The sequence below is a fragment of the Mauremys reevesii genome, linkage group 1 (genome assembly GCF_016161935.1).
Source record: "Mauremys reevesii isolate NIE-2019 linkage group 1, ASM1616193v1, whole genome shotgun sequence".
Lineage (NCBI taxonomy): Eukaryota > Metazoa > Chordata > Testudines > Geoemydidae > Mauremys > Mauremys reevesii.
In genome coordinates this window covers 306,219,288-306,246,971 of record NC_052623.1, presented here as the reverse complement: position 1 = coordinate 306,246,971, position 27,684 = coordinate 306,219,288, and the positions used below count along the sequence as shown (strand labels likewise).

Here is a 27,684-nt window from a genome sequence, read left to right as displayed (position 1 = left end):
ACAGACTTGTCCTGTTTGGACAAGGCACTTAGCCTGTGAGACTCCAAGCCCCCTCTGTAAAAAGGGGATAATAGTACTTCCCTATATTTGAGCGGTGTTGTGAGGATAAATACATTTTAAAAGATTGTGAGGCGCTTATAATACCATCTAAATACATAAGATAGATGTGTATTTCTTTGAATAGTAGGACTTAGACATTGTCTGATTAATTACATCATAACATAATTTAACTGAAAAAACAAGTTAATACCATAAGGATTTTTCTGCACTACATTCAACTTTTCCCCCTAAAATTTCCTACCATTGCTATCCCTACTGCAACTCCACTGGTAGTTGCAACAGTAAGAAGGCTTTGGAAAGTCTTCACTGAAGATAGTAAGGCATTGGTTAGAAAACTGAATATGAAACATTTTGTTAGCACTTTACTGTCTTTACTTTCTCTGCTATTTTAAAGGAACTCTACTTGTTTAAAGCTGCAAAAAGAGATTGACTTAATGTTAGGCATCTTGTTTTATACAGAGCAAGAGTGGCACCCAGTGGTGAGAAAGATTTACTAAAGGAAGTGTTTGCTTTCTGTGTTTTTTAATATTTCTTCTCTTATGTTAAAAGATGTAGGGCAAAATGTGAACTCAGGATTGTCTGTTTTTTTGTTTGTTTAATAGTTCAGTTTATTTATTTTGATAAATGTTTGAGGGGTTAATTGCCCTATTGTAGAACTTCATTTAGCGATGTTCTGTTTACTAGGGGGAAATACATTTCATACATGGACAGAACCCCTATTGATCAGAAGTTTGACTGTTTTTGTACACATTAAAATACGTTTGTGGAGAGGAACATAGGGAAATTTTAAAGAGTTGTATGTGAAATATTGTGATCATCCTGCTGAACACAGTAGTATCTTTTCCAAGCCTCTAAAGTATTAGTAACTTTTTGCATCTCATTCAGTAATGAACTTTGTAGTGTCATTCAACAGAGAAAATCAAAATGAAAAGTATTTACAATGTATGTTCCTTTTATTTAGTCCTTTCCTTTTCTAAAAATATAGAGCATAAAGACTTTGTGGAGGATTAAATTAGAAAACATTGACTGTACAAGGACGCAGGAAGATACACTGGAGTTGTCTTCTTTGAGTTTTGTAAAATATAGGCCCTTTTATTTGGCAATAAAGAGGGGACAATTAAAAGAAAATTGATTAATGTTAACAAATGAAATAAAAGCAGGTTAGACCAACACCTCTCAGGGATGGTCTAGATAATACTTAGTCCTGCCTTGAGTGCAGGGGACAGGGACCAGAAGACCTCTCGAGGTTCCTTCTAGTCCTACGATTCTATGAAAAGCAGTTAAAGTGAAATAGTAGCCACTGTGACTATATGAAACATGATAAAGTATAACAAAAAGATATTCAGCACTTTTTGTATATTTAATAAGATTTTGTATTTATTATACCTGCTAAAGACATTTTTCCTAAATGAAAATACCGTTAATATAAAACACTCAAGAATCTTTTCAGTTTTTTTTTTTAAAAAACTGAGTAAGCAGCACTAGATGAATGGATGGAGCAGCAGTCATGATACTCAGTTTCTTTTAGATGGGTAATGCCATTTTTCTGGTTGCTACGGTTTCCTGATTGCTGTTATGTCTCTATCACCAGAGTAGCTATTCAAGTCAGAATATATTGTAGAGGGCAGTTTGCTGATTTCCATGGTAGTGTTTCTGGGGAATGTGGAATCAATTCTAAATGTAATGTTCAAAGCAAAATTTTAAAATGTAGTAATGTGGCAGTTCAAAGAACTTAACTTGACAAGAAATATATAATTCAGGTAAGTACTAGATTTTCATTTTATTCAGTCTTGATTTGCTCAAAATTGTGAGGGATGGACAGCTGACTTCTTTGACAATTACACCAAGTTTCAAACACACAGAAAAGACTTAATACATGTATCCTTTCTCTATTGTCTTTTGTTTCCTTCCCAGAGCTCTCATTAGCGCTTTTCCAAATCTGTAAATAACTAATCATTAGGGCTACTTAAAGACTGGAAATTATTTATTGTGAAAAACTTGGAATGAAATGAAAATTTTTCATTTTGATCAAAATGTTTCACAGATTTCTTTGATTTTCTTTTTTGTTGGCAAATCTATTTCAGGCAGAAAATTGTTTAGTTTCAAATCAAATGGAATCAAAACAAGCATTTTTTTGTTTTCTTTATTTGGGGGCGGGGTGTCCTCTACTTTCTCTCTTTTGGGGATTAAGAAAGAAAGAAAGGGTGGGAGCAAAAAACCCAAACTGAAAAATATTCATGTTGGGACCATTCTGTTCAAACCAAAAACCCAAATTAGTTTCCTATTTTGTTGGAAAATCAGAAAAAATTGAATGTCATGAAATTTTTTCTTTAAAATATATGTACAATCCAATAAGCCATTTTTCATTTAAAAAAAAAAAGACTAGTTTTGCTCACCACTCACTATACCTGCTTTCACAAATGAAGACTTCATAAAATTTGGACTTAAAAAGCCACTTCAGAAGCAATGATGCATATGATGTCACTGGCTTTACATTGATTTTGAGTTGAAAAAATCTTGGTTTGGAGAAGAATATTTTGTTAGTGAAAAGATACTGTCTTTTACATATTTTGCAAAGTTACCAGCTGCATCTTTGTGCTCTATGAGAATATCTCGTTGATCCAATACTTAATTATTCACATTTGTTACATTTTCTGTGTAAAATTAAATGTATTCAAAGAAAATGGTGGGAATAGAACTCAGAATTGTCCCCAGCACTTCTTGTCTCCTGTTGTTAATATAAATTACTCTTCACTTAAGTTATAAAACTTTCAGAACTGATGTGAGCATGGAATAACTCAAATCACATGTTGAATTGGTACAGAGCTTCATATATAAAATTTATAGATTGCACCTTTGATTTGGTTTAACTAACTCATGAACAGATTCAACACATGTACAATTGCATGTGTTTTGTAAATAGAGAATTATCTTCACACCTGATTTCTGTTTTTTATACGCGTCTGGCCCCTGATGATGTGCAGAGAAGTGAAATTTTAAAAATTGACATGGAAGGGAGGCAATAGCTCAGTGATGAGTGGTCTTTTGTACAAAGATCTAAAGATATATTTTATTCAATATTGAATAGTATACCAAACTCACTTGATTCAAAGCACATTCAATTGAATTCTGTTTTATGAAACATAAGATTGCTGGAAGGGGTAGGGAAACAGTGGTCATGCATACTGAAGTTCTCCAAAGGGGTGGGTGTGTGTGTGTGTGTGAGAGAGAGAGAGAGGGTCAGGGGGGTTAGTTTGTAATTATGTAGTTGGAGAAATTATTTCCATATGAAATACTTAAATACTCTTGGATATTGTTCAGATTAGCCATACTGGGTTGTAATTCTTCAGGATGTCCAAAGCATTACTTCATTCTTATTTGAAGCCAAACTGAATTCAGTGCATTAGAAATCACACACATGAAAGTCATCTGTGATAGTACTTGGCAAAATGTGGTATTCCATCTTTTTATAGTCTTCAAAAAGAAATTGCAGATTGTCAGATTTACAGATATAAAGGTTTTTAAAATTAATTTTACATTTTATAATTGATACAATCAGGTATGTCATATCCGTGGATAATATACTATATGAATTATCCTTTGACTCGCTATACACTCTAGAACATCTTTAGACTTCTAAAAAGTATTATTAGAGTAGAAGTTTTGGATCATTTCCCCTTTAGGTTGCTGGGTTGGATGCAGCTAATCTGTTAGCAACGATTTTCCTAACAGTACCTATCTGATGCGTTTTTGGTGGTATATGTGAAATGAGCAAGTGGTCTCAGTCCAGTTCTTAGCAGTCATGTATTTTTGTGCATGTAAACAAATCCACCAATTTCTCGGAGGTACAAAAGAAATTTTGGTAATGGGAAATAAAAAAACCTGTGTATTGAAGGCAAAACAAAAATTATTTTTTGGGAAAACGCTAAAACTTCATTTTGAATGAAGTAGCGAATAGTCTGAAAGCAGCGGAAGTTCTCCTATCAGTCCTATATTTGTATTCATTATTCTGTTTAATAAATGCTACACAGAAATACTGTCTCTCCTCTGAATATCTTATATGGCTTTACAGACATTAAGCTTCCATGTCTCTGTGGGTAATGAAGTATCATTATCCCCATTTTACATATGGATAAATTGTGACAGAGAGGCTAAAGGACTTGCCCAAGATTACAGAGCAAATCAGTGCCAGAGCTTGGAATAGGAATACAGGAATCTTGGCTACCAGACTCTTGCGCTAACTGCTATAAACACAGTCTAATATTCTGTTTAATGACACATCACGTGCTTGTGCTACATATAATAATATGAAGTACCAAAGGGAGTAGTCTAATCGTATTGCATTAATAAAAGTTGCTTTTTGGTGATATATTAAACAGAAGCCCCTGGTGAGAGAGTCAGACAGCTGTCCAGATGAAAGGTAAAGATCTCATGAAGTTTTTCTCTCAATAAAACATACTCTTAATATTCAGGATATCCAGGATTATATTTGAACTATTTCCAGTCACTTCATAGGCCATAGCAGTCATCTTTATCTACATAATTACTGTACTACCAACATTTAACTAAATGGGGTAAATTTTAAAGTGTTACAGCGTAAAGATTTAGTTGTGGGCTCCCACTGATTTTAAATGAAGTCTTGTAGCTAAACTAACATACAATGTGTATAAAATGTACCCCCGTCTGTAAAAATCTAACATAACAAGAGAGTAATACTGCATTTATTTGACTTTCAACATTTTACAGCTCCATTTTTAAAAAATAAATTTGTGTGCATCAATTATTTTTATAATGTACTTGTTTTTTCATATTAATTTATAACACAAAATGTAATGTTGCAGAGTCTTCAGGTTTTGGATTTAGATTTCCTTCCATTGTAAACTGATCTTCGTATTGCTTATAGAGGAGAAACTTAGCCAGGAGGATTTATAGAATGGTACTAAAATGTGCATAAGTCTGCTGTGTTCTGTTGCAGTTTTTGGCAGGTCTTAAGGGACACTGCACAAGAACCTCTTTCTTCCAAAAAAAAAAAAAGTATACATATATAATATCAATAAGGCACTTGCCCAAAGAAAATAATCTTACTTTTGACAGATATTGAAAAGTGTAGTTCCAACCATATGCATCAGGCCAGAAAAAAATAAAAAAATAAGGTGAGCAAACTTATTCATGAACCTGAAAAGTGGTTTTTACTTTTTCCCCTCAAAAAAGTTTTGTTGATAAAAATGTGGAAAAAGAAACCTTTCTATTATTCATGCAGTGAGAATAATAAGGAATAATAGTGTATAAACTTATATTTAAAATTTTAGTTTCCTTGTATAATACAACTCTGCTAGATGCATTAAGTGTGTATGAAAACAAGTACTTGTCTGAAAAGTATAGAGTTCTCTCTTTAATTCAGGAGACATATTTTGTTAGGAATGATCTAGCTGACATGTCTCTTGGCTTCTGATTTCTTTTCTTGGGAGATTTAGTTTTTAATATGATAAAATGTAACATCATACTATTTCTTCTCCAAAGATTGAAATCTAACTAAACTTCCTATTTAAGGCTCTTATCCTGAAAAGGCTTATGCATGTGCTTAATTTTACACAGTCAGTAGTTCCTTTTGAAGTCAAGTTATAAAATGAATCATGTGAATTAAGTGTTTGCAGGATTGGGGTATGAATAAATATCGATAGACTTTCAGCATAATCTTGTTTGAAAAAAATGTAGGTCATAGTTTATCCTTTAAATTACATTGTACTGTGTACTGTGAAGACGTAGGTAGTGACTCCATAGTCAAGCCTGAGTCTGAACTTTGGTTATTGGGTTTCTTTTCAGAACCCTCTCCCTTACTCCAAATAAAAGTTTTTGAGAAAATTGGCTTGTTTGTGTGGGATACTTAAACGAGGGTGAGATTTTTAGTTTGAGAATTTGGAAGGCCCAGGATTAAAAATGTTTGTTTTCTACTTGATCAAAAGTTACTTTTCTTTAAACTTTTTCCCGCAGTGACATAAGCTGTTTTGGCCCATGTGTTCTTAGCTGGAGTAGGTTTTTGGAATTCAAAACTTCAGCCACAGAAGTGGCTCTTTAGGTCTTTTGAATAGAGTAGCTTTAAAATGCAGTGTGTCTTCCAGGGAAGAATTATTTAGGAATCTTAACCCTTATGGACAGGTGCCATAGAGAGTCAAAGGATAAGGTGAGATAAACTAATTACATTATCCTAGTGTGGTCATTCCCCATATGCTTAATTTTAAAACTCCAAGGAGTTTTATTGGGAGCAAACTAAAATCCATAGAAAATCCAACCAACATTTTTGTTCCTGTTGACACCAGTTCGTTAGGTATTATTGTTACTAAGAAGATCATGTCAAAATGTATTTCTGATTGCATTTTATTTTGGTGTGTCCTGGCTGGCCTGAAACTAGAAGGCCATGACAAAACTTCGTTGATTCATGGTGAGGCTAGCCCCACTTTGCCTCAGGGATATCTCCATTGCAGACATCTGCAAATCCCATTTCCACACCTTTACAAAACATATTGCTTGGACTCATCCACCATAGGAATTCCATTTTGGATTCTCTATGTTGCATAATTTTTTTAAGGTAAGAGACATCAAAATCTCCCGCCCCTCTTCCCCCTTAGAGTTCGAGAGGTATTTTAGTCTTTTATTTTTAAAAACTTTGTCTTCACCTGGCTTGGATCAACTTGTTATTGCTTCTCATTACAGCTTTATTTTCATTTTCTTTTGGGACAGTCCTTGAACTTTTTTCTTACCTGGAGCAAAAATCCTGCAAACATGTTCTCTTTAGAGAACAGATAATTTACTTCTGCTTCTCTGAAGAGATGTTGCAGAATTCTCACTCATTCATCCATATGCTTCCTCTCAGAGTTTGGAGCTTTCTCTTGCACCTCCTTCCTCCAAGCCATATTTTTGTTCTAAGTTGATCATCTTGAATTTGCTTTTTGGGGTACTTTGTTGGTTGCACAGTTGAAGGAATTGCATGGAAGGTGCAGATGGCAATGTTTATAACAAGCAGGGGGTTGAGTGCAACAGTCATGAGTAGGGAATCTGGCTTGTGTCCTCTCTTGCTGCCTGTGCCCTCAAAAGTCAAATATATGTAAGAGTTAGGAGAGTTCTGAATGTGTACATGAGTTTGTTTTGCATATAGGAACTAAGACCCAGGAGTAAAAAAAATTGGGCAGGCTGGTATCTTCAGAAAAGCATAATTAAAAGTAAACTATTTCCTCATTTGGTGAGTCAGTGTCATATTAATTATTGTATCTTGACCACTTTTTCCCTCAGCACACATTTGCAATATTGTCAGAGATTTTTGTGTGTAGTGAATCACTGAAAGAGTGGAGTAATGTAATTTTGTGCTAATCATAATTTGACAGACTTTCTGTTGTATAAATTATTAATGTAATACAATTTATAAAAAATCCTTTATGTATAAAGATAGTAAATTGTGACTTTTTAAAAACATTTTGGCTGTCCATTAAAATATATTCTGGTAAATCCACGTAAACCAAAATTGTTTCCTGTCACATGTGGAGGTCCTGCTAATGGTAAACCATCTGAATAGCAAGGTAATGTACTATTCAAATAGAAAAAGATTAAGGAAGAGAGAAACAAATTCTTCTGTTACAAATGAAAATAGAAATCTCCCCTCCTCAGCAACACTCGGCTATCGTAACTGATATGTAAACTTGATTTTGATCCAAGATAATGTCAAGTTTTAACAAGCGATAGCTGGTGGTCCCAATAAATGTTTGTAGGCACATATTTTTTCTTATGCAACCACATTTTGTGTATTGTCTCATATTTGTGTATAAAAAAGAACATTAACTTTTATATATTTTTAAAATTACTAATTTTATGAGTATGAAATTAATTTATCGCTACATTATATTTTTCCAATGTCAACTTGATATCTTAAGTAAATCAATCACTATTTTGAACATTTTATAATTACTCTATGTTTGAATGCTCTTTTCAGATTTTTGTTTTGAGTTTTTTGACTGGAATTGTATATACATAAAGAATGTTCTTGAGGTTATATATATTATTGTCTGTTAGTACTGCACCATTACATATTGAAATCAAAGAGTATCCTTGAAAAGAATTTATGTACTATACAGCGCCGCAACTAATATCCTATTTCAAAGAGTTTTTAAAGAAAGCAAGCCCATCTGGGCGCAGTTTCTTAGCTGTTAGTGTAGTCTGGAGGCATATGGTCTGACCCCAGCAAGTTAGTACTCCTGCCGGAAATAATGGCAGGAAGTTTTACAAGAGGAACTCCCATGAGTTGGAGCCTGATTATATTGGGGAAACTTCTTAGTGAACCTGTGGGGAAAACAGTTATATACCAGGCAGGCAGCAAAAGTCTCCTTGATGCAATGTTGAAGACCAGATGACTGTTGCTGAATTTGGCAAATAATTTTAAACTGTTTCAACGCCCAGTCAATAGGAATCTGAGAGGAACAGTAGAGGTCATCACATGAGGGAGGGTTGTCTCCATGGGAGTTTATCTTCATAAGTAATGGAAGTTACTTATAAGCTGCTTATCTGATACTATCCCAGGCAGTGTCCTTTGTTTTAATACTATTAAAAAGTGTCTCAGTCCTAGCTCACAGCATTGCTCCTTGATGAATTTGTACTACTTAAGAAGTTATAATTACACTTTCAGTTCTGTAAGGAGGCAGAGTTGCCTATCCAGTGTGTTTGTTTTTTTTAATTGAACCAAATTGAAATTGAACCAAACTGTAAACCATTTCAAGCCAGGGAGTGCTGCTGCATCCCCAGCACCCTTATTTTTAGATCCTGTGTAGATCAGCTGTGGTAACCAGTAGTTTCCTTTTTGTTGCAGATAAGGTTTGATAATTTTAGTGTATGTGAGAGGATAGCTGATGTTTTTTGTTAAAGTGCAACTGCATATTGAAGCCACAATGTATAGCTGTGCTATTAACATTGTTGTAGTTAGGCATCAACTATAGCTGTTACAAACTTCTTTTCTTTCTGAGGTGTTCAACTAACTTTAAAAGTTCTGGACTGAGTTTAGTGTAATCTGCAGATATTTTTGGGAGGTGAGGGAAGCGCATAGTAAATCAAAATGAGTTTTGTTGGTTTATTACATTACAGAACCGCCATGTAATTTATGATTAAATTTGGCACAGTTAATGCCCAAGTAAGGCCTAGGATTGCATTAGTGGGGGTATTGAAGTCAAGGTTGGAGTACAGTGACTGGTCTGTGTGCTAAGGTTGTGGAGAAACTGTCATTCACTATATTTATTTCTAGACAGAACTTTCTTTAAAGGAAGTCTGTCGTTACCTGTGAATGTACATAGTTTAGTCAGAACATAAATTTCATACGTTTTATTAAGGTATTGGCTTTGTGCAAATGTTAAAATCACTCTAAGAACTATTTTGGTCTCTCTCAAATCTCATTGGTAGTGTTATTTTGTTAAATTAGTTGTATAAAACCTTTCTTGAATGCTCTATTTCCATGACCCCTCCCCCACAAGTCATTAAGAGTTAAAGGCACTCAGACCCTGACAGGATTTGTAAAGATGTTTTATAATAGTTAGGTCCTGCCTATCCTAGCTAGATAAACTATGTTAACCACTTTCTACCAACAAATGTATTCAAGCAAACACTGTGTCCAGTGCAATGTAAATAGTCTAAAATCACAGAAGATGTTTACATATGTTATAGTGGTGATGAAAATCTGATCAAACTGAAATGAGCTAGGAAATTTTAGAAATGAAGCTACTCCTACATTCACTCATTGCACAGTTATGGGCTTTAAAGATTTGGTTTCTGTCCTAACTCTTAGTTTCTGGCTTTGTAGTTGATAGTTAGTTGATTATAATTTCCTATCTTATTGAGCAATGTGCTTTACTTCCTGTGCTAATTATTCAGCATGATATAGCATCGTTATTCCCAGAGATGTGCTGATAACATTGAATACCACATAAAATATATTTAATTTCAAGTTGCATTAGAAGTATAGGACCAAATCAAATAGGAAAAGAACTCTTCATTTGTCAGAAAGCAATCATATTTTACATTTATGTAACACTCTTCATCCTGAGGAATCCAGAGCACTTTAAAACTGTATATTTAGGCAGGTATATGTAAATGCACGTGCACACAGAGAGAACATCACTGAAATGCAGCAGACTCTGCGCTTGCAAGGAAGCAACCAAATAGCACTGAACACATCGAATGACAATGTTAAGGAAACATTTTGACCAAGGACACTGGAGGAAACAACTATAAATATACTATAGAATCTTTAAAATACATACAGAAGAGACAGGACCTCATTCAAAATAACTCCGTAGAAAATACTGCGTGGAATTCAATTCATGTACTTTAAAAGGGTGAATGGTTGAATACAGCCTTGCTGGGAATTGAACCAGTAGTAGTTCTTTGAGTGGTTGCAGACATGTATTCCACTCAGGTGTGCAGGCGCCCAGCACACTGAAGCTGGAGAAATTTGCTTAGCAGTACCTGTCAGGATAGCACTTGCACCCTCTGACCCCTCCCATGGCTATATCAGGATGGTGACATCCTGTACCACCTCAGTTTCTTCTCACCACCCCCGGCGTGAGTCAGAGCTTTCTGGGCTGCATTTTCCTCACGGTTTATGCAACAAAGAGATTTTTGTGGACTTTGTAAATAGTTTAGCTTAATAGTTGCTGTTTTTTAGTATTACCTGATACTATGCCCTCACCAGGTTTCAACCACTGCCCTTATTGCAGGGTAGCTATTCTGAGTAACGACCCCTACCCTTCTTTTTTTTTTGGTTGTGACTACGAGAGGGGCATATTAAGGAAAAATATTCAAATTGTCATTCCTTTAAGAAAAGGAAACAGGTTGGGATCTGCATTTGAAACCACATCTCCTGGAAGAAGCCATTAGGACAGATTCAGACCTGGGGCCTTCTGCAGATTGCCCATCTCATCAGTTGTCAGAGCTGGTTTTAGACTCTTCTTTGAGAAAAAGCAACCGTTCCCCTTCCTTTGTTCCCCCTAGGAATAGAACTCATAAGACTAATCAGAGCCATTCCAGGACTCAGATGGATTCGTCTTCATGGCTCTTCAAGTGCCCAAGATGGAGCAGGGCTGTCTGTCTGCTCTCTGGTACAGAGGCAAGATCAGAGTGGCACTGTACCATCAACTCTGGCACCGTTTGTTGGATGGCTGTCAGATCTGGTATTGATGTCAGTTCTGGCACTGACAGTTTCAACCCACCTCACTTATTAGACAGCAACTGATTTACTCTGCCTTTCTGTCCCCAGTCCTCCTCTGGAGTGGTGCTCCTACTGATACTGGCATGTTCTTCTTCGAGTGCTTGTTCATATCCATTCCAGTTAGGTGTGTGCACGTGCCACGTGCACAGCTGTTGGAAACTTTTCCCTAGCAGCTACCTATCGGGCTAGCTGTGAAGCCCCCTGGAGTGGCTCTGATATGGCGCTTTATATATGACCTTGCTGGCCCGACCCCCCTTCAGTTCCTTCTTACCGCCAGTGATGGTTGTTGGAACAGTCGTCTCTTGCTCGCAAGTGCTCCACTAATGCCTAGCTCTTCTACTTATCTTTGTATAAGTTACCCATTGTTAGTTAATTGTACATCTACCAGGGCCACTTATAAAGCAAAATGGAAAAGGTTTTCTATCTGGTGCACCCAAAGGAAGGTACTCCCACGCTAGGCTTTGATCCCGTGCATCCTGGATTATTATTAAAAGACCAGCGCCTGGCATTCGGCGCTCTCAAGTCCACCTTGTGGCCATCTTGGCGTTTCACCTGGGTGTTTCTGGGCACTCGGTGTTTGCGCACCCTGGCGTGGGACGTTTCCTAAAAGGATTGGAGATTGGTCCACCTCGCGGCTATCTTGGCATTTCACCCAGGCATTTCCGGGCGCTCGGTGTTTGCGCACCCCGGCATGGGACGTTTCCTAAAAGGATTGGAGATTGGAGAAGATTCTTGGCTGCAGAACTCTGGCATTGCTCCTGACATACAACAGACCATACAGGACTTACTGTTTGTTGGACTATTTGTTTTCTGAAAAGACAGATGAAACATTACATTCGTTTAAGGACTCCAGGGCCACTTTACTGTCCTTAGGAGTTTATACCTCTGTAGTTCTGAGGCACTATTATGGGGGTGAGCACCAACAACAGCAGTTGAGCAAGTATTCCCAGCAGTATTTCAGGCAGCCTCCTTATTCAACAAGACAATAGAATTTCTCCAAGAGAAGACACAAGTCTCACAGGAGAAGGCCTTCTGGTTCCAATTTTAACCAGCCAGCTCATCCTTTTTTATGCTGCTGGCAAGCAGTCAATTTGACTCTTCCCTTGAGGACAGCATACCAGTTATCAACCTTCAGGCTATTTCTCCTCCATTTGGGTACAGGCTGTCCCACTTCCACAGTGCTTGGAGTTCAGTAACATCAGGCAAATGGGTCCTAAGCACTGTGAGATTGAGTTATGCCATTATGACATTCTGGGGTGAAATCCAGACCAGTGAGAGGCTGTTTCACCCTTGCCCAGCAAAATTGGGTGTCTCACAGTGCTTTGGTGCTGTAGCTCCCACTTGGGCAGCTCACAAACTACCTTCCTCCATGTAGAGAATACCCTGGCATCTGTGTATAGCCACAGCCTGCCAGTCACACATGAGTTACACTCCAGCTTCCACAAGAATTGGTTACCACTTGCAGGGTGACCCCAACACACTCCCACTCCCGGATTTTCCTCCAAAGTATGTGTTCTACACTGTCCAGCCCTCTTCTGGATATTCCGGGTATATTAAGTCTGTTGCTCCTCTAAGAGGACCAATATACAACACAGTTACCCTCCCACCAACAGCACAAAAAGAAGAACTCCACATGGACTCCTCCTGAGGGTCGAAATGACAGTCTGGACCTATACATTGAATGCTTCTGCCGACGTGCACAGGCAGAAATTGTGGAAAAACAACATCGCTTGCCTCATAACCTAAGTCGTGCAGAACGCAATGCCATCCACAGCCTCAGAAACCATCCTGACATTATAATCAAAGAGGCTGATAAAGGAGGTGCTGTTGTCGTCATGAACAGGTCTGACTACCAAAAGGAGGCCGCCAGACAACTCTCCAATACCAAATTTTACAGGCTACTTCCCTCAGATCCCACTGAGGAATACACTAAGAAACTGCACCATCTACTCAGGACACTCCCTACACTAACACCGGAACAAATCAACATACCCTTAGAACCCCGACCAGGAAATCCTGGACGCCCCATCATCTCTGGCATTGGAACTCTCACTGAAGGATTGTCTGGATATGTGGACTCTCTACTCAGACCCTATGTTACCAGCACTCCCAGCTATCTCCGTGACACCACTGATTTCCTGAGGAAACTACAATGCATTGGTGACCTTCCAGAAAACACCATCCTGGCCACCATGGATGTAGAGGCTCTCTACACAAACATCCCACATGCTGATGGAATACAAGCTGTCAGGAACAGTATCCCTGATGATGCCACAGCACAACTGGTTGCTGAGCTCTGTGCCTTTATCCTCACACACAACTATTTCAAATTTGATGACAATATATATCTCCAGATCAGTGGCACCGCTATGGGCACCCGCATAGCCCCACAATATGCCAATATTTTTATGGCTGACCTGGAACAACGCTTCCTCAGCTCCCGTCCACTCACGCCCCTTCTCTACCTACGCTACATTGATGACATCTTCATCATCTGGACCCATGGGAAGGAGACTCTGGAAAAATTCCACCACGATTTCAACAGCTTCCACCCCACCATCAACCTCAGCCTGGACCAATCTACACGGGAGGTCCACTTCCTAGACACCACGGTGCTAATAAGTGATGGTCACATTAACACCACCCTATACCGAAAACCTACCGACCGCTATGCCTACCTTCATGCCTCCAGCTTCCATCCCGGGCACACCACAAGATCCATTGTCTACAGCCAAGCACTGAGGTACAACCGCATCTGCTCTAACCCCACAGACAGAGACCAACACCTAGAAAATCTCCACCAAGCATTCTCAAAACTACAGTACCTGCACGAGGAAATAAGGAAACAGATCAACAGAGCCAGACGTGTACCCAGAAGCCTTCTACTGCAAGACAAACCCAAGAAAGAAACCAACAGGACTCCACTGGCCATCACATACAGTCCCCAGCTCAAACCCCTCCAACGCATCATCAGGGAACTACAACCCATCCTGGACAATGATCCCACACTTTCACAGGCCTTGGGTGGCAGGCCAGTCCTCGCCCACAGACAACCTGCCAACCTGAAGCATATTCTCACCAGTAACTGCACACCGCACCATAGTAACTCTAACTCAGGAACCAATCCATGCAACAAACCTCGATGCCAACTCTGCCCACATATCTACACCAGCGACACCATCACAGGACCTAACCAGATCAGCCACACCATCACCGGTTCATTCACCTGCACGTCCACCAATGTAATATACGCCATCATATGCCAGCAATGCCCCTCTGCTATGTACATCGGCCAAACTGGACAGTCTCTAAGGAAAAGGATAAAGGGACACAAATCAGATATTAGGAATGGCAATATACAAAAACCTGTAGGAGAACACTTCAACCTCCCTGGCCACACAATAGCAGATCTTAAGGTGGCCATCCTGCAGCAAAAAAACTTTAGGACCAGACTTCAAAGAGAAACTGCTGAGCTCCAGTTCATCTGCAAATTTGACACCATCAGCTCAGGATTAAACAAAGACTGAATGGCTTGCCAACTACAGAACCAGTTTCTCCTCCCTTGGTTTTCACTCAATTGCTAGAACAGGGCCTCATCCTCCCTGATTGAACTAACCTCGTTATCTCTAGCTTGCTTCTTGCTTGCATATATAAACCTGCCCCTGGAAATTTCCACTACTTGCATCCGAAGAAGTGGGTATTCACCCACAAAAGCTCATGCTGCAAAACGTCTGTTAGTCTATAAGGTGCCACAGGATTCTTTGCTGCTTCTACAATATACAACAGTTTGCTACCCTTAAATGGAGTTACCCACACAATTCATGATACTGAATTCGTTTTGGTTAAAGAGTGAAACTAGTTTATTTAACTACAAGGAGATAGGTTTTAAGTGAGTATAAATATAAGGCATTACAGTTAGAAATGGTTAGAGAAATAAAGATAAAAAGCTTTCTGGTGCTAAAACTTAACAAACTAGACTTGGTTCAAGGAGAAGTCCCTTTTCACATGTTCCCAGTAACATTACTGACCAAATTCTCAGGCCGGGATCTGCTCCCAAAGTCTAACAGCTGTTTCTTTTGTCATCTTAAGTCAAAAAGAGTTGGTTGAGAAGAGATAAATTGGGGCCCTTCATATTATAGTCCAGTACCCCTTTCAAATGCATTTTCCTGAGGGTTATCCCTAGATAAAGTTAATTCCCGCACTGAGGCTGGAATTTTAGAGTCTCACGGTGAAACAGGTTTCATGCTGCTGTTAACGAAGATGCAGTTCTGTTTGTTCCTGCCCCGTCTTCCTTGCCAACGAATGCCCATCAGCTTTGACACCTGGCTAGAGGCATCAGCTTGTCTTTTGTCTTTTAGAAACTGATTTACCCCTTCCCCAGAGTTGTCTGGTAAACTCTCTTTGGTCATGATTTCATAATTTTATGTATAATTTTACTACAAACATGTCATCTTGATATTGACCAGTGAGTTATTACTTTTAATGTTTATATTTATATTAAAATTTAATATTAATTAATTTTCAGATGTTACATCACAAGGTATATTTTGTACAAAGATTATTACAATAGTGCATAGAGTGTGAATACAGGGGTGCATTCTGACACAGCCATCTATTTCCCCTCTTTTATGCCCCTTTTCTGGGACCCCTCTGAGAAGTGTCTGTTTCTTCAGCAGATCTCTACATGTTTTGAGAGCTGCAGCATCAGGGAAAGGGGTTCTATTCACAATATTTCCTGATCCCCAAGTTCAACAAGGCAGAGTGAGACTTATTCTTCGAGTACTTGCTCATGTCCATTCCACGTTAGGTGTGCGCACGCCACGTGCATTGTTACCAGAGGTTTTTCCCTCAGTTGTACCTGTTGGGCCAGCTCTCTAGCAGTTTCTGGTATAAGGTGCGCTGCCGGTCCCGCACCATCTCAGTTCCTTCTTACCACCCATGACGGTTGCTGGAATGTCTACTCTTGCTTCAATAAGGCAATTCAGTGGTTTCTCTCTGTTCCTAGTTCAGTCTATAGTGTAGTTTTAGTGTATATATTGTAAATACTTTTTGTGTAGGAAGTTAGTACCCCCCCCAACTTATTGTTAAGAAGCTCCCTTGCCTCTGGGGCTGGACGTGTCCCAGTCTCCAGGTTTCAAACCTTGTGCCTCCTGTGGCAAGGCTATGCCTGTGAGCAACCCACCTGCCGGTTGTCTGAAGCATCTGAGAGAATCCTACGTGAAAGACTGCTGTCAAATTTGTCAGGACTTTAACCCTCACACAGAGAAGGACAGAGCGATCAGACTTAAGGCTGCCCTAATCCAAACAACCCAGATTCAGCACTGAGCACTTCGGCCTCAGTGTGAAGTGCTCCTCTGACTTCACGTGCATGCTGGCACCGCTCTCCATCCCTGATGCTGAGGAAGAAGCACAAAAAGCAGCACGCCAACAGAGGGCACTCGCTGGTGCCAAAGAAAGGCAAGCAAAGGGAAGGCAGTGGAATGCAACCTGCGTTGGGCCACTCCCCCAGCCCCATGGCAGCACTGTCGACTCTACTGAGACCATTGATTCCGGTGCGGGACCCTCTGCTGATGCCAGAAAGTCATCGTGGTGCCAATGGCATTGCGGTGCCTTCAACTATGGAGGCCTTTGTAGCGACCAGAAACTTATTGTCACCCCTGGTCCCGCTGACCCTGTTAGATCAGCTGACTGCTTTGTCGCCCTCGAGCAGGAGAGAGCATGGTGCGTCAAGCTCCTTCCTGGCACCAGGCCCACCTAGAGGCAAGCTGTCTTCTGTGAGGTCATCCCTAGACCACCACCGGTTACTGGACCCTCAGCACTGAACAGAGATAGCGAGAGGTACCACTCTCCCCGTGCCTAGGGGAGGATTCTTCATCTGAGTCTGATGTAGAGCCCTATGATCAACCTAAGGGCCACCAGTATCCATCCTACATGCCGCCAGACCTCGGTGTGAGTCCTCCCCACTGGTACCTAGCTAGGAGGACAGTGGCTTATGCAGTGTCCATTCTGGAACCTCCCACTGTTCATACTTATACTCATACCGCTTCTCCATGTTTGACACTGGATCCCCGACTCTGGTACCGACTCCAGTACCAATTTACAGGACATGGCCCCTATGGAGCTTATTGAAGCTGGAGAAGAGGAAGAAGTTCCTCCTCCTCTCCAGATGAGGCCATCTTGGGGCCAAGCAACTCACTTCCCCAAGAAGGGTTTAGGGCTCATCAAGAGCTTCTGAAGTGGATAGCAGCTAACCTGGGGTTTCATATTGAAGAGTTCAAGGAATCATCTCACAGCCTCATTGACGTTCTGGCTGCAGCAGCTCCATCTAAAGTGGCCTTACCCATTAATGAGGCAGTAATGGGGCCAGTCAGAGCCCTGTGGGAGACCTTATCTTTTCTTCCCCCCTCTTCAAAGAGGGTAGAGAATAACTATTATGTGCCAGTCAGTGGGTGAGAATCTACTCTCACCCCCACTCCAGGGTCCCTCGTACTGGTGCTAATGAAAGGGACAGACAGGGCCAGTTGAGCGCTACCCCCAAACAGGAGGACACCAAGAAACTGGATCTGTTTGCTATGAAAGTTTATTTCACAGGTGGTCTGCAACTACGTATCTCAAACCCGCAGGCCTTACTGGGGAGATACGACTACAATTTGTGGGAATTCTTATCCAAATTTAAGGACTCCGTGCCCCAACACTTAAGGCGGGAATTCTCAGCTCTCTTAGAAGAGGGAAAAACTGTTGTCAGAGCCTCTCTGCAGGTGGCACTAGATGCAGCAGATGTGTCGGCCAGGACAATGGCCTTCACTGTCATCATGAACAATGCTCTTGACTGCAATCCTTAGGACTCTCTCAGTCTATCCAGGACCTCCCTTTTTAAGGCTCCTTACTATTTTCAGAGCAGTGGCCTGAAGGACTCAAAGGCTGCTCTCAGGTCCCTGGACCTCTATGCGCCGTAGGGTGACCAGATGTCCTGATTTTATAGGGACAGTCCCAATTTTTGTCTTTTTCTTATATAGGCTCCTATTACTCCCCACCCCCGTCCTGATTTTTCACACTGCTGTCTGGTCACCCTAATGCATCGTCCACTTTAAGGAATCACTTCAGGCCTCAGCAACTGCCATGCTTCTTGGCTTTGCCTCTAAGACAAGACTCCTTTAAGAGAAAAGGGAGAGGTTACAAGCGCTGTAAGCCGAGGTCACGTAGGTATTCTGGTGGGCCCAAACAGCCTTTTGAAGGTGTGCCTGGGTGCTAAATATGTTGATGAACGGTTATACCCTGCAGTTTTCATCCACCCATCCCTCCCAGGCCCCCGGCTCCGTCCCTCTTTAGGGACCCTTCTCATGGGCAACTCCTTGCTCAGGGGGTGCAGACCCTCCTACAGGTGGGGGCTGCGGAGGAGGTACCTTGAAACTTGAGAAGGAAGTGGTTTTACTTCTGTTATTTCCTAATCCCAAAGGAGGCCTTCATCCCATCCTGGACCTGTGTTGCCTCAACAGATATCTCAGGAAACGGAGGTTCCGCATGGTCTCCCTGGCCTCCATCATTCCCTCTCTGGATCCAGGGAACTGGTATGCTATAGAAGATTTCTCAGGTTTATTGTAAAACAGACTTATTACCAATACCATGCCTTCATCAGTTGCCCGTACCTTAATGAATGGCTGATCAAGGGTCATTAAGAGGCTCAAATAAAGAACGTCATCAGCCTTTTCCAAGCCAACTTCTGAGCGCGGAGACTGTTGATAAATGAGCAAAAGTCTACTCTTATTCCAATACAGATAATAGAGTTTATTGGAGCAGTGCTCAACTTGATTTGGGTTTGTCTCAAGCTACTGGGATAAATGGCTGCGTGCACGTATGTGGTCCAGCATGCAGGACTACGCCTCAAGCTCCTGCAGAAATATCTAGCTTCAGTTTACTCCCCAACATACACCACTTGGACTCGGTGCCTACTGTTCCAATCCCGACCCTCCCCTTCTTTGACTGTTGGAAGGACCCACAGTTAGTAATGATGAGTCTCCTTTGTCTCCCCCCGGCCATCAGCGTTCCTAGTCTTGGACGTGTCAGACCTAGGTTGGGTACCTCGACAGCCTCAGGACTCAAGGCCTGTGGTCCCAGGAAGAACTCTCCCTGCACATAAACATCAGGGAGCTCAGACCAGTCCGCTTAGCTTGCCAAGTGTTCCTTCCTCTGAGTGCAGGCAAGGTTGTACAAATTCTGATGGACAACACTGTGTCCTTGCTGTGTTCTACATCAGCAAGGAGGGAGGAGTTCATTCCTCTGCTTCCTGTGTCAGGAGGCCGTCCATCTATGGGACTTCTGCATGAAGCACTCCATCCAACTCCAGGCTTTGCACCTTCTGGGAGCCTGGGATTGGCTGGCAGATCACCTCAGCAAATCCTTCTTCTCTCACCATGAGTGGTCCCTTCCGCCAGAGGTTACCATGTTTATCTTCCAAAGGTGGGAGTTTCCTCAGCTGGACCTGTTCGTGACCAAGCAGAACAGGAAATGCCAGCAGTTTTGCTCACTGAGAGGGCACAGCCTAGGCTCCCTCCCCAGTGCATTCCTGCTTCCTTGGACAGAACTCCTACATCCGCATCCACAGAACAGTTACAGTACAGGTAAGTAACCGTCTTTTCCAGATGGTTCACCTTTAAAAAGTATGTGAAATTAAAGAGTGGTTTTTCTAATTTATAAAAAGTCCATTAGGAAATAAGAAAAGAGATAAAACAAACTATAATGGCAAGATTTGAATCTGTCAAAATAGTTTATCTTACAAACACATTCTGTAATTTAACATTTGCTTTTGAACCTTTTAATTGACCAAATTAGATAAGTCAGCCACAGGAACAGAGGTGGTTAAATCAACACATTCTATTAAGTTCTTTCTCTTCTTTTGTCTTTCATCTGGTTAGTATATATTCTTGTAAGAATAACTTTTACATTGATTAGATTGATTGAATTATAATAACATGGCAAACAGTGACTTTGTAGTTAATGGCCTGTCAGCATTTCCATTTCAACACTATTCTTTTCAGGAGAACTGTAGGAAGCTCAGCTGTAAAAACTCTCTGTGTATAGAAACACAGCAGTACATGGTGGATGGCTTGAGAGGACACTTCTTTTCTTCCCCATCTCTTGCCATTTCCCAAATCGATTCAGTAGCTTTTTAAACAAAAAAGCTTACTGAAAAACTTAATTTCCCAAGAGTTACTTTCACTTGCACACTTTGTATTTTATGGTGTTCTGCTGTCCACTAAAGCTTGCCCTCTGTTCATGGTGCTAGATTCCTGTATATACATTGACTTCCTTTCCCCTCCCCGCTTGATAAAAATAAAATAATTTGTAACTTGTAAAATAACTTGAAAAAATTGTATCACAAGGCAGCTTCCTCTGGATTATTTCACGTAGTCTGGCTTTGGGGCATCGGGTGAGTCAGGAGTAAGAACTGGGAGTCCTTCACCAGATGTGCTTTCTCCCTCATGCTCTGCATTAGGTTTAGAGCAGTCTGATCTGCTGACTGAGCTCTCTGGAGAAGAGAGAAGAAAAAACTATTTTTCTAGTATGTCATCACTATGGGCAATAGGCTGGAGGCAAAATTTTGTGCCTTCTGTTAATTTAAAACTGGAATATTCTGTGGATTCCATATATGAGGCTCAAAAACTTGAAATTGCCTTCACTTTGAATTTTTTTAGGATTCAGTTTGTCACTCTTGTATTGAGTAGTACCTTACTCTACAAACAGTCTAAATGAACTCAGCTACTCACAGAATAATGTGTAGTCAAGGGTGCGGGCAGCACGAAGAGCCTCCCAGGCCGCCCATGGGGCCGCAAGGACCTGGCGGCGGCTTCTGGGAGCCACACAGAGCTAGGGTAGGTAGGGAGCCTGCCTTAGCCCTGGGCCACCGCTGCGCTGCCAACCGGACTTTTAACAGCCCGGTCAGCGGTGTCAACCAGAGCCGCCAGGGTCCATTTTCAACCAGGTGTTCCGGTCAAAAACTGGACACCTGGCAACCCTATGCCTGGGCTGTTATTTTTTATTCTTTGTTCTTCTATACCACCCCACATATTTGGCAGTAGATTCTCCTGTCAGCAGATGGAGACAGAAAACAAGAACTTATGAGTTACAACACCCCTTTATGACTTGTCATCTCAGATTCCTTCTCATTTTGCTGTTTCCAGCAGGTGGGATAGCTACCAAGCTACCTCACTGACAGGGCCTAGAAAAGGGAGAGGATGTTTTCACCACAGCGAAGTACAAACAGGAATAACATGCTTTCCAATTCAGTTTTAAGTGTGCACCTGGTCTAGTTATACAGTCCTAGAAAAAGGATATCCAAATCCTCCTCATGTTGTTGTCCTACTCATCCATATTCCCTCTGATTGTGATGGCATCAGAAAAATACTGGCAGGTCTGGCAGACTTTCTACTCGGTTTTGGTGTACACAATGGCAGATTTGGACTTGGTACAGTGACCTGCACAGTGTACAATGGCTTGCACAACATGGAAATAAGAATTAAAGTGTAACTTACTCATATATTCTAAACGTGCAGTCCACAAGAGCAGTGCATATTGATTATCTGTGTGGCTCATAATCAAATACTTGTTTGCAGCCCTCTTCATGTGAATTAGGGAAACAACTATAAAGCTATTGATAAGATTAAACTAACAAGACCTAGTACATGAATTTTATTTGAGCTAACGCTGAGCTAAGCATCCCTAATTTAAATACTGTAAAAAGTTGCTTGGCTATAAAACGTTGCTGGGCCAATTGATATGAGAAGTCTGTCATTGTTTGTAGTCTTCGAGAGTTCAAATAAAGGTCATTGGGACCAGATGTATAGTACAGTAGAAGATACATTAGTATGGAATTGATTAAGATCTTAGGAAAAAACAAAGGATTATAATAAGTAAACTGAAGTTGGTGATTTACTTCAGTATACATATTGATCTGCACACTTCGTTACCAGGAAGATTTACTGAGTTTTGGGAGAAATACTAACATATCTGGATCCCTCTCCTTTATGTTCTGATTTCATTTTTCTCAGACTTGCAAAATGTTGGAGGAGGGAGGAGTTCTTGATTCTTGAACTTTTTGTGTGGGTGTTTAAACTATAAAATGATTACTGTGTGTATTGGGAAGCTCAGACTTATGAGGTGTAATGGATTTGATGGGATGTTTTGCATTTCATCTGAGTCAAGCTCCCTGTTATGCTTCACTGCTAATTCAGGCCATGCTCTATGGCTGAGAGACACATCTTCCTATCAGAAAACCCCTTAATCTTGGGGAAACTGCACAGGGTCAGGAACCAGGAGACGGAGTTTCAATCTTCCTCTTCCACTCTTGACTACTTATATTTATGTGCATATTATAGCCTTATTATTGAGGAAAGCCTTGTAACCTTACCTTGAGTACCCTGTTTTTTTAATTAAAAAAATAAATATAACCCCATTGATTTTAATTCACACACTGCAGAAATATCTTTTAAAAACAGGTGTTGCAGTTAAAAAGAAACACTGTCCATTCTGACATGACATGCAAAAAACCAAGAAGTATTCCACATTTTGGTCACTTGTTATACTTATTGATGGCTTGTGTCACATTTGTGTGAAAGTTGGGAGGTATAGTGAGGTGTAGTGAAACAACAAACATTTGTATATTCACATCCCTTTATTTATTTGTTCAGGATGGAAAGGTACGTTTGTGATGTATCACACATACTTGCTCATGTCTTTAACTCTGAGTTAAGGTTGCTAAGCTGTGTATATCAGCAATGAAACCTTTAACAAGCAAAGAAAAAAGCATTTATATGATAAAGCAGCCCCTCTGAATTCCACTCACCACTTCCTCGTCAGCCTCAGTTATCTTCTTTCCACCTCACAGATCTTCACCCTTATACTGGACAACTAACATAAGCTTTGTTTATAGGTATTCACGTTAATTCAGTGGTTTGTCATAGCTGAGCTCTACTCCCTTCCAAACCGATTTCCCACTCCCACATCTCCTTTCACCCCCATAACCTATCTAGAAGGCCGCTTACAGCCCCTTAGTTCCCAACAAAGCTGCTGCATGATGCGCTGGGTGAACCAACATCAGGAGGATAGGGCATGAGCAGGCATGGTGGAGAAGAGTGGTGTGATTGGAGATATGGAGTGGATGATTTAAGGAAAGGGTGTGTGGCAGTGGTGGTGGGGCTAGGTGTGGAACACATGGAACTCTGTGTGGGAGCCCAGTGGCTCGGCTCGGCACTATTGGCACTTGAAGGCCTCCCCTGATACTACCACCCTTCCTTTCTCTGTGTGTGTGTTTTTGTTTTGTTTTTTGTTGTGTTAAAATGTTGCCTCTAGTAGTCAAGCTGGCAGTAATAGATAACTTACGTAGCTGACAGAACTTCAGCGAATCTGGGGTATCTCAGTTAGTTTGACAAATAAGGGAATAACTGTGTTTAATTTTAAAATGTGAAGAGTGACCTATGGCCAAGATTATCAGAATGTGTGTGTGAAGGTTAGTTTGTGTAGAGATGAAAATGTCAATACACTGTTTTAAAATATTACATAGAAAATTCATCTGTACTCTGAAGTTATTTGTGTCAAATATGGAGATTAAATTCAGTCATTAAAGGGATTTTAGTCCTGCATTAAAGTCCCAATTCAGCAGAGAATTGGTGGTTAAATCCATCCTTATTCAGCAGACCATTTAAGCACATGCTGAAATATCAAGCATATGCTTTGCTGAAATGGTGTCTTAATTCCTGAGCTGGAGGCATATTCCAGAGTATTCACATTGGGGAAGGAATATATGTTTGGAAATAAATAAATAAAAACTTGTTTGAGCAGTTGAGTTCAGTTTAACAAGTTTAGTTGCATTAATAATGTGATCAGAAGTGTGAAGTTATTGCTGTATGGTTCAGAAATTCTTTTATTTAATTGCTTGTATTATTATAGTTCACCAAGGCTAGTTTAACAATGTAAATGAAGAATGACAAAAACATGAATAAAAATAAAATTCATAATGTTTTGTTTTTGATCCCTCACACTCTTGCAGTCATTTTTTCCCCCCATCATTTTTTGCTCTCTGATCTAATGAAGATTTGTTTAGAAATTGTAAATGCTTGAATGAATATTAGAGTATTTATTACAGGTATGCAACAGTTGGGGTTCTGTAAACATTTCCATAACAAAGTCCTCTGTTTATAGGGGTGTAATAACTTGCTCATAAAAATTTGCTTTGGGCAGAAACGTGGTGTACCAGTCTGCTTGAAAGCTTGTGTTTTGTTTATTTAAGAAAAATCAAAAGTTGTCTGTGTTTGTACACTCTAGAAATTTTAAACACCCAGTTTAAATCTCAGAATGTGACTGAGCAGCTGTTTTCTTCATATTTCTTATATGCATGTCATTATAAACAATTGCTCCATATTATTTATCTGTGTATCCTAACAGCTCCTTTATGGAAAACTCAGGTAAATTATATGCTTTTAGAACTTGGAAAGTGAGAGTTTTCATGCTAGATTGTATCTGGAGCTGTTAAAGTTTTTCAAATACTATGCTTGTTAAAAATTGGTGAAATAGACAATAATTCTGAAGTATTTATCACTTAACTAATATGTATAATTATTAAGTTCACATACATTCAGGCATCTACATGGTGGTCATAACTAGGGCTCCTAAGTGCTATGGTAATACTAATAATGGTGGTTATTGCGTATTTAATCAGTTCTCATGTACACAATTTTTCTTTTTTCAAACGTATTTCTTTTTAAATTAAGCCACCAGAAACAACAATTAATTAATGCAACTCACCCTGCAGCAGTGGCTCCTGTGTCCCATGGGGCTGAGCCTGGCTACCTGTTTCAGGCATTGTGACCTGATACACAGGATTACCGAACCACTCACTCAAATCTGGCTCTCATGATGCCTGCCCCATATGATGACGGAGGGGTGGCAGGGTCAAGCCTGAGCAAGTGGCACTGCCCGTGCCCAGGGTGAGTGTGGGACAGGGGCTCTCTCAACCCCAGGCCCAGCCACAGGATACACAGGAGCTGCCAATGCCAGGGTGAACGTGGGGCAGGCTCACTCTCCAGCCCCCTGGGTCTCCTCCCCTCAATAGGCTGGGATTAGAGTTGTGGTCCTGGGGCAAAGAGTGCTGTTCCAGGTGGTGGGTGACCCCCTCATTTGTCAGGGCATTTTTAAAAGAAAAATCACAGAGCAGGCACTAAACCCAGGATTTAGTAAATTTACCATGACTGCTCCATGATTTTTGATTAAAAAATGCCATGTCAGATTTGCAGCCCTAATTATAATTTTGCAGTTATTACAGCTTGAAATCAGAATTATTGCATACAGCATCATTTATGTTCATGGCACTTCACAAACAAATTAAAATGACAAGTACCCCAAAGAACTTAAACATTAAGAGTGCGTTAGTGAGGGTTACCACAGTGAAAGATTGTGAGCTGTACTTATGTATGTATCCTCTTTTGGTCTGTTTTTATTTTAATTAATTTTGTATTAAAACTTGGATAGTGTCCAAAAGGAGAGAGTGGAATGACTGTGCAAGAGAAAAAAATGTAAAACACCAAAGGTGCATCCAGTTGCATTTTGTGTGCATATCTGTTTCACGCTTCAGATATATACTACTTTATTAATATATCTTTAGTAGTTTGCGTAAATTACCAACTAGTATAAGGGTGGTGGAGGATCTGATGAGGAGACATTGGAAATGGTTCTAAAATCTGTTGAACTGAATGAAAACCTGAAGGTTTTAACATATGATTAACAGTTTTTATTTGACCAATTTAAGTTGGCCTAAGAATTACTTAGTACTTAATGATACTGGAGGTCTCAGATTTACTGTGTAGAGAATGATTGACCTATTTCTATTTACTACAGAGGTGGAAATTTGCTGTTTTGTTACCAGTTATGAACTTTTAGATTTCTGTAATTTCTGTAAACAGAGTACGGAGAAGTAATTAATTTTATCTTTTCTGCTACCTTCAAAGGGACATCAGAGATGGCTTAAGAAGAAAAAGCTTCTATCCTTCTCATTATTTGAGAGAGAGATCCCCTCATAAGAGGGACTCTCCTTTCTTCAGGGAATCGCCTGTGAGCCGAAGGGATTCTCCACACAGCAGATCCGGCTCCAGTGTCAGCAGTAGGAGCTACTCCCCTGAAAGAAGCAAAGCCTATTCTTTCCACCAGTCCCAGCATAGCAGAAGTATGTCATCTTTACATAAAAGAAATATTTCTCAGCAAGGTAATGCTGGATTAATGATGAAAACTGATTAGTGAGGCGAAATTGATTCTCATTATATAACATCTTTCTCTTTATATAATGAAGACGTTAGACTTTTTGTTCCGATTATGTTTTGCCTGCCTTATTAAATGTTTCAGGGAGCTCTTTATTCCTTTATGAATATATGTAAAGGTCTCTTGAGGGAGCTTGCAGGTGTTTTTCAACAGCCTCTCTAGGCTGACTGTTCCATCAGCTGCGTGACTTTTCTGTGTACAGCAGATTATTTTCCTTTAGTACCAAATGCTTCTGTTTCTTTCTCCCTTTGCTTCTGTCATGGATCCCTTTACAGGCAGTTTTGCCATGAGCAATTAGGTGATGGCTTTTCTTTCTGCAACTGAGAAGAAAAGGAAAAATTCTGGTGGGAAAGCCGAATAAAAAGTAAAGATCCTTACATTTTCAAAAACATGATGTTTCATAGAATTGTGCTAACAATGCATATTAGTTCTTTTAGCAATTTACCCCTCTCACTCTGATTCTCTCAAATCTTGCAACCCTCAAATCAGTGCAAAACCTTGTGTCTAAAGCTAGGCAATCCAATGTATGGCCTGGATTTCAAAGGGTTGAATGTTCATTTTTTCCAGGAAGGAGATCCATGGCTGTTTAAAACCTCCATGTATGAAAAACTTCCAAACAAAAGTGGAAGCATGTTTTCTTTCCCGTTGAGGTGCTTATTGCTACGACTGTACAGATTAGATGGATTTATGGATTTCTTTTCATACTCTTTACAAATACTAATGAAATTGTGCAAAATCTGTTGTCCACTTTGGCAGTAGTGTTCTTTTTGTTTCTTCTAATTTTAAATCCGGATTTACTTGTTACATGACATTTACCTTGGATTTTCCAGGGTGCCTATAGCAGGCAGTTATAGCACCTTTCACTGCAAAACATCCCAAAGCATTTAAATAACTATGCATAAACACAGAGGAGTATTTCTTCACTCACCACTGAAATACAGACTGTCTCTCAGGCTTTTAACAGTTGCAGCAGGGCTACACAAACATTTAGAACAGAAAGTAAAGAATATGACACCCTCCTGAAACTACAGTAGAGATTTAGGTAAACAGAATCTAATTATCAGGTACAGGAGAAGATTGTC

General features: G+C 40.1%; 1 protein-coding gene across 18 annotated transcripts in view; it reads left to right on the top strand.

Annotated features, from left to right (window-relative positions):
• PPHLN1 (periphilin 1) overlaps nt 1-27,684 on the top strand; it is a 121,194-nt gene that overhangs the window by 30,322 nt on the left and 63,188 nt on the right. For 16 of the 18 annotated variants that reach the window (XM_039505593.1, XM_039505667.1, XM_039505677.1 and 13 more), the window contains one exon: nt 26,296-26,549. In XM_039505593.1, the coding sequence (XP_039361527.1) occupies nt 26,296-26,549 (254 nt within the window). The remainder of the gene's footprint in view (nt 1-26,295; nt 26,550-27,684) is intronic. The other 2 variants (XM_039505619.1, XM_039505693.1) reach the window with 1 other exon arrangement.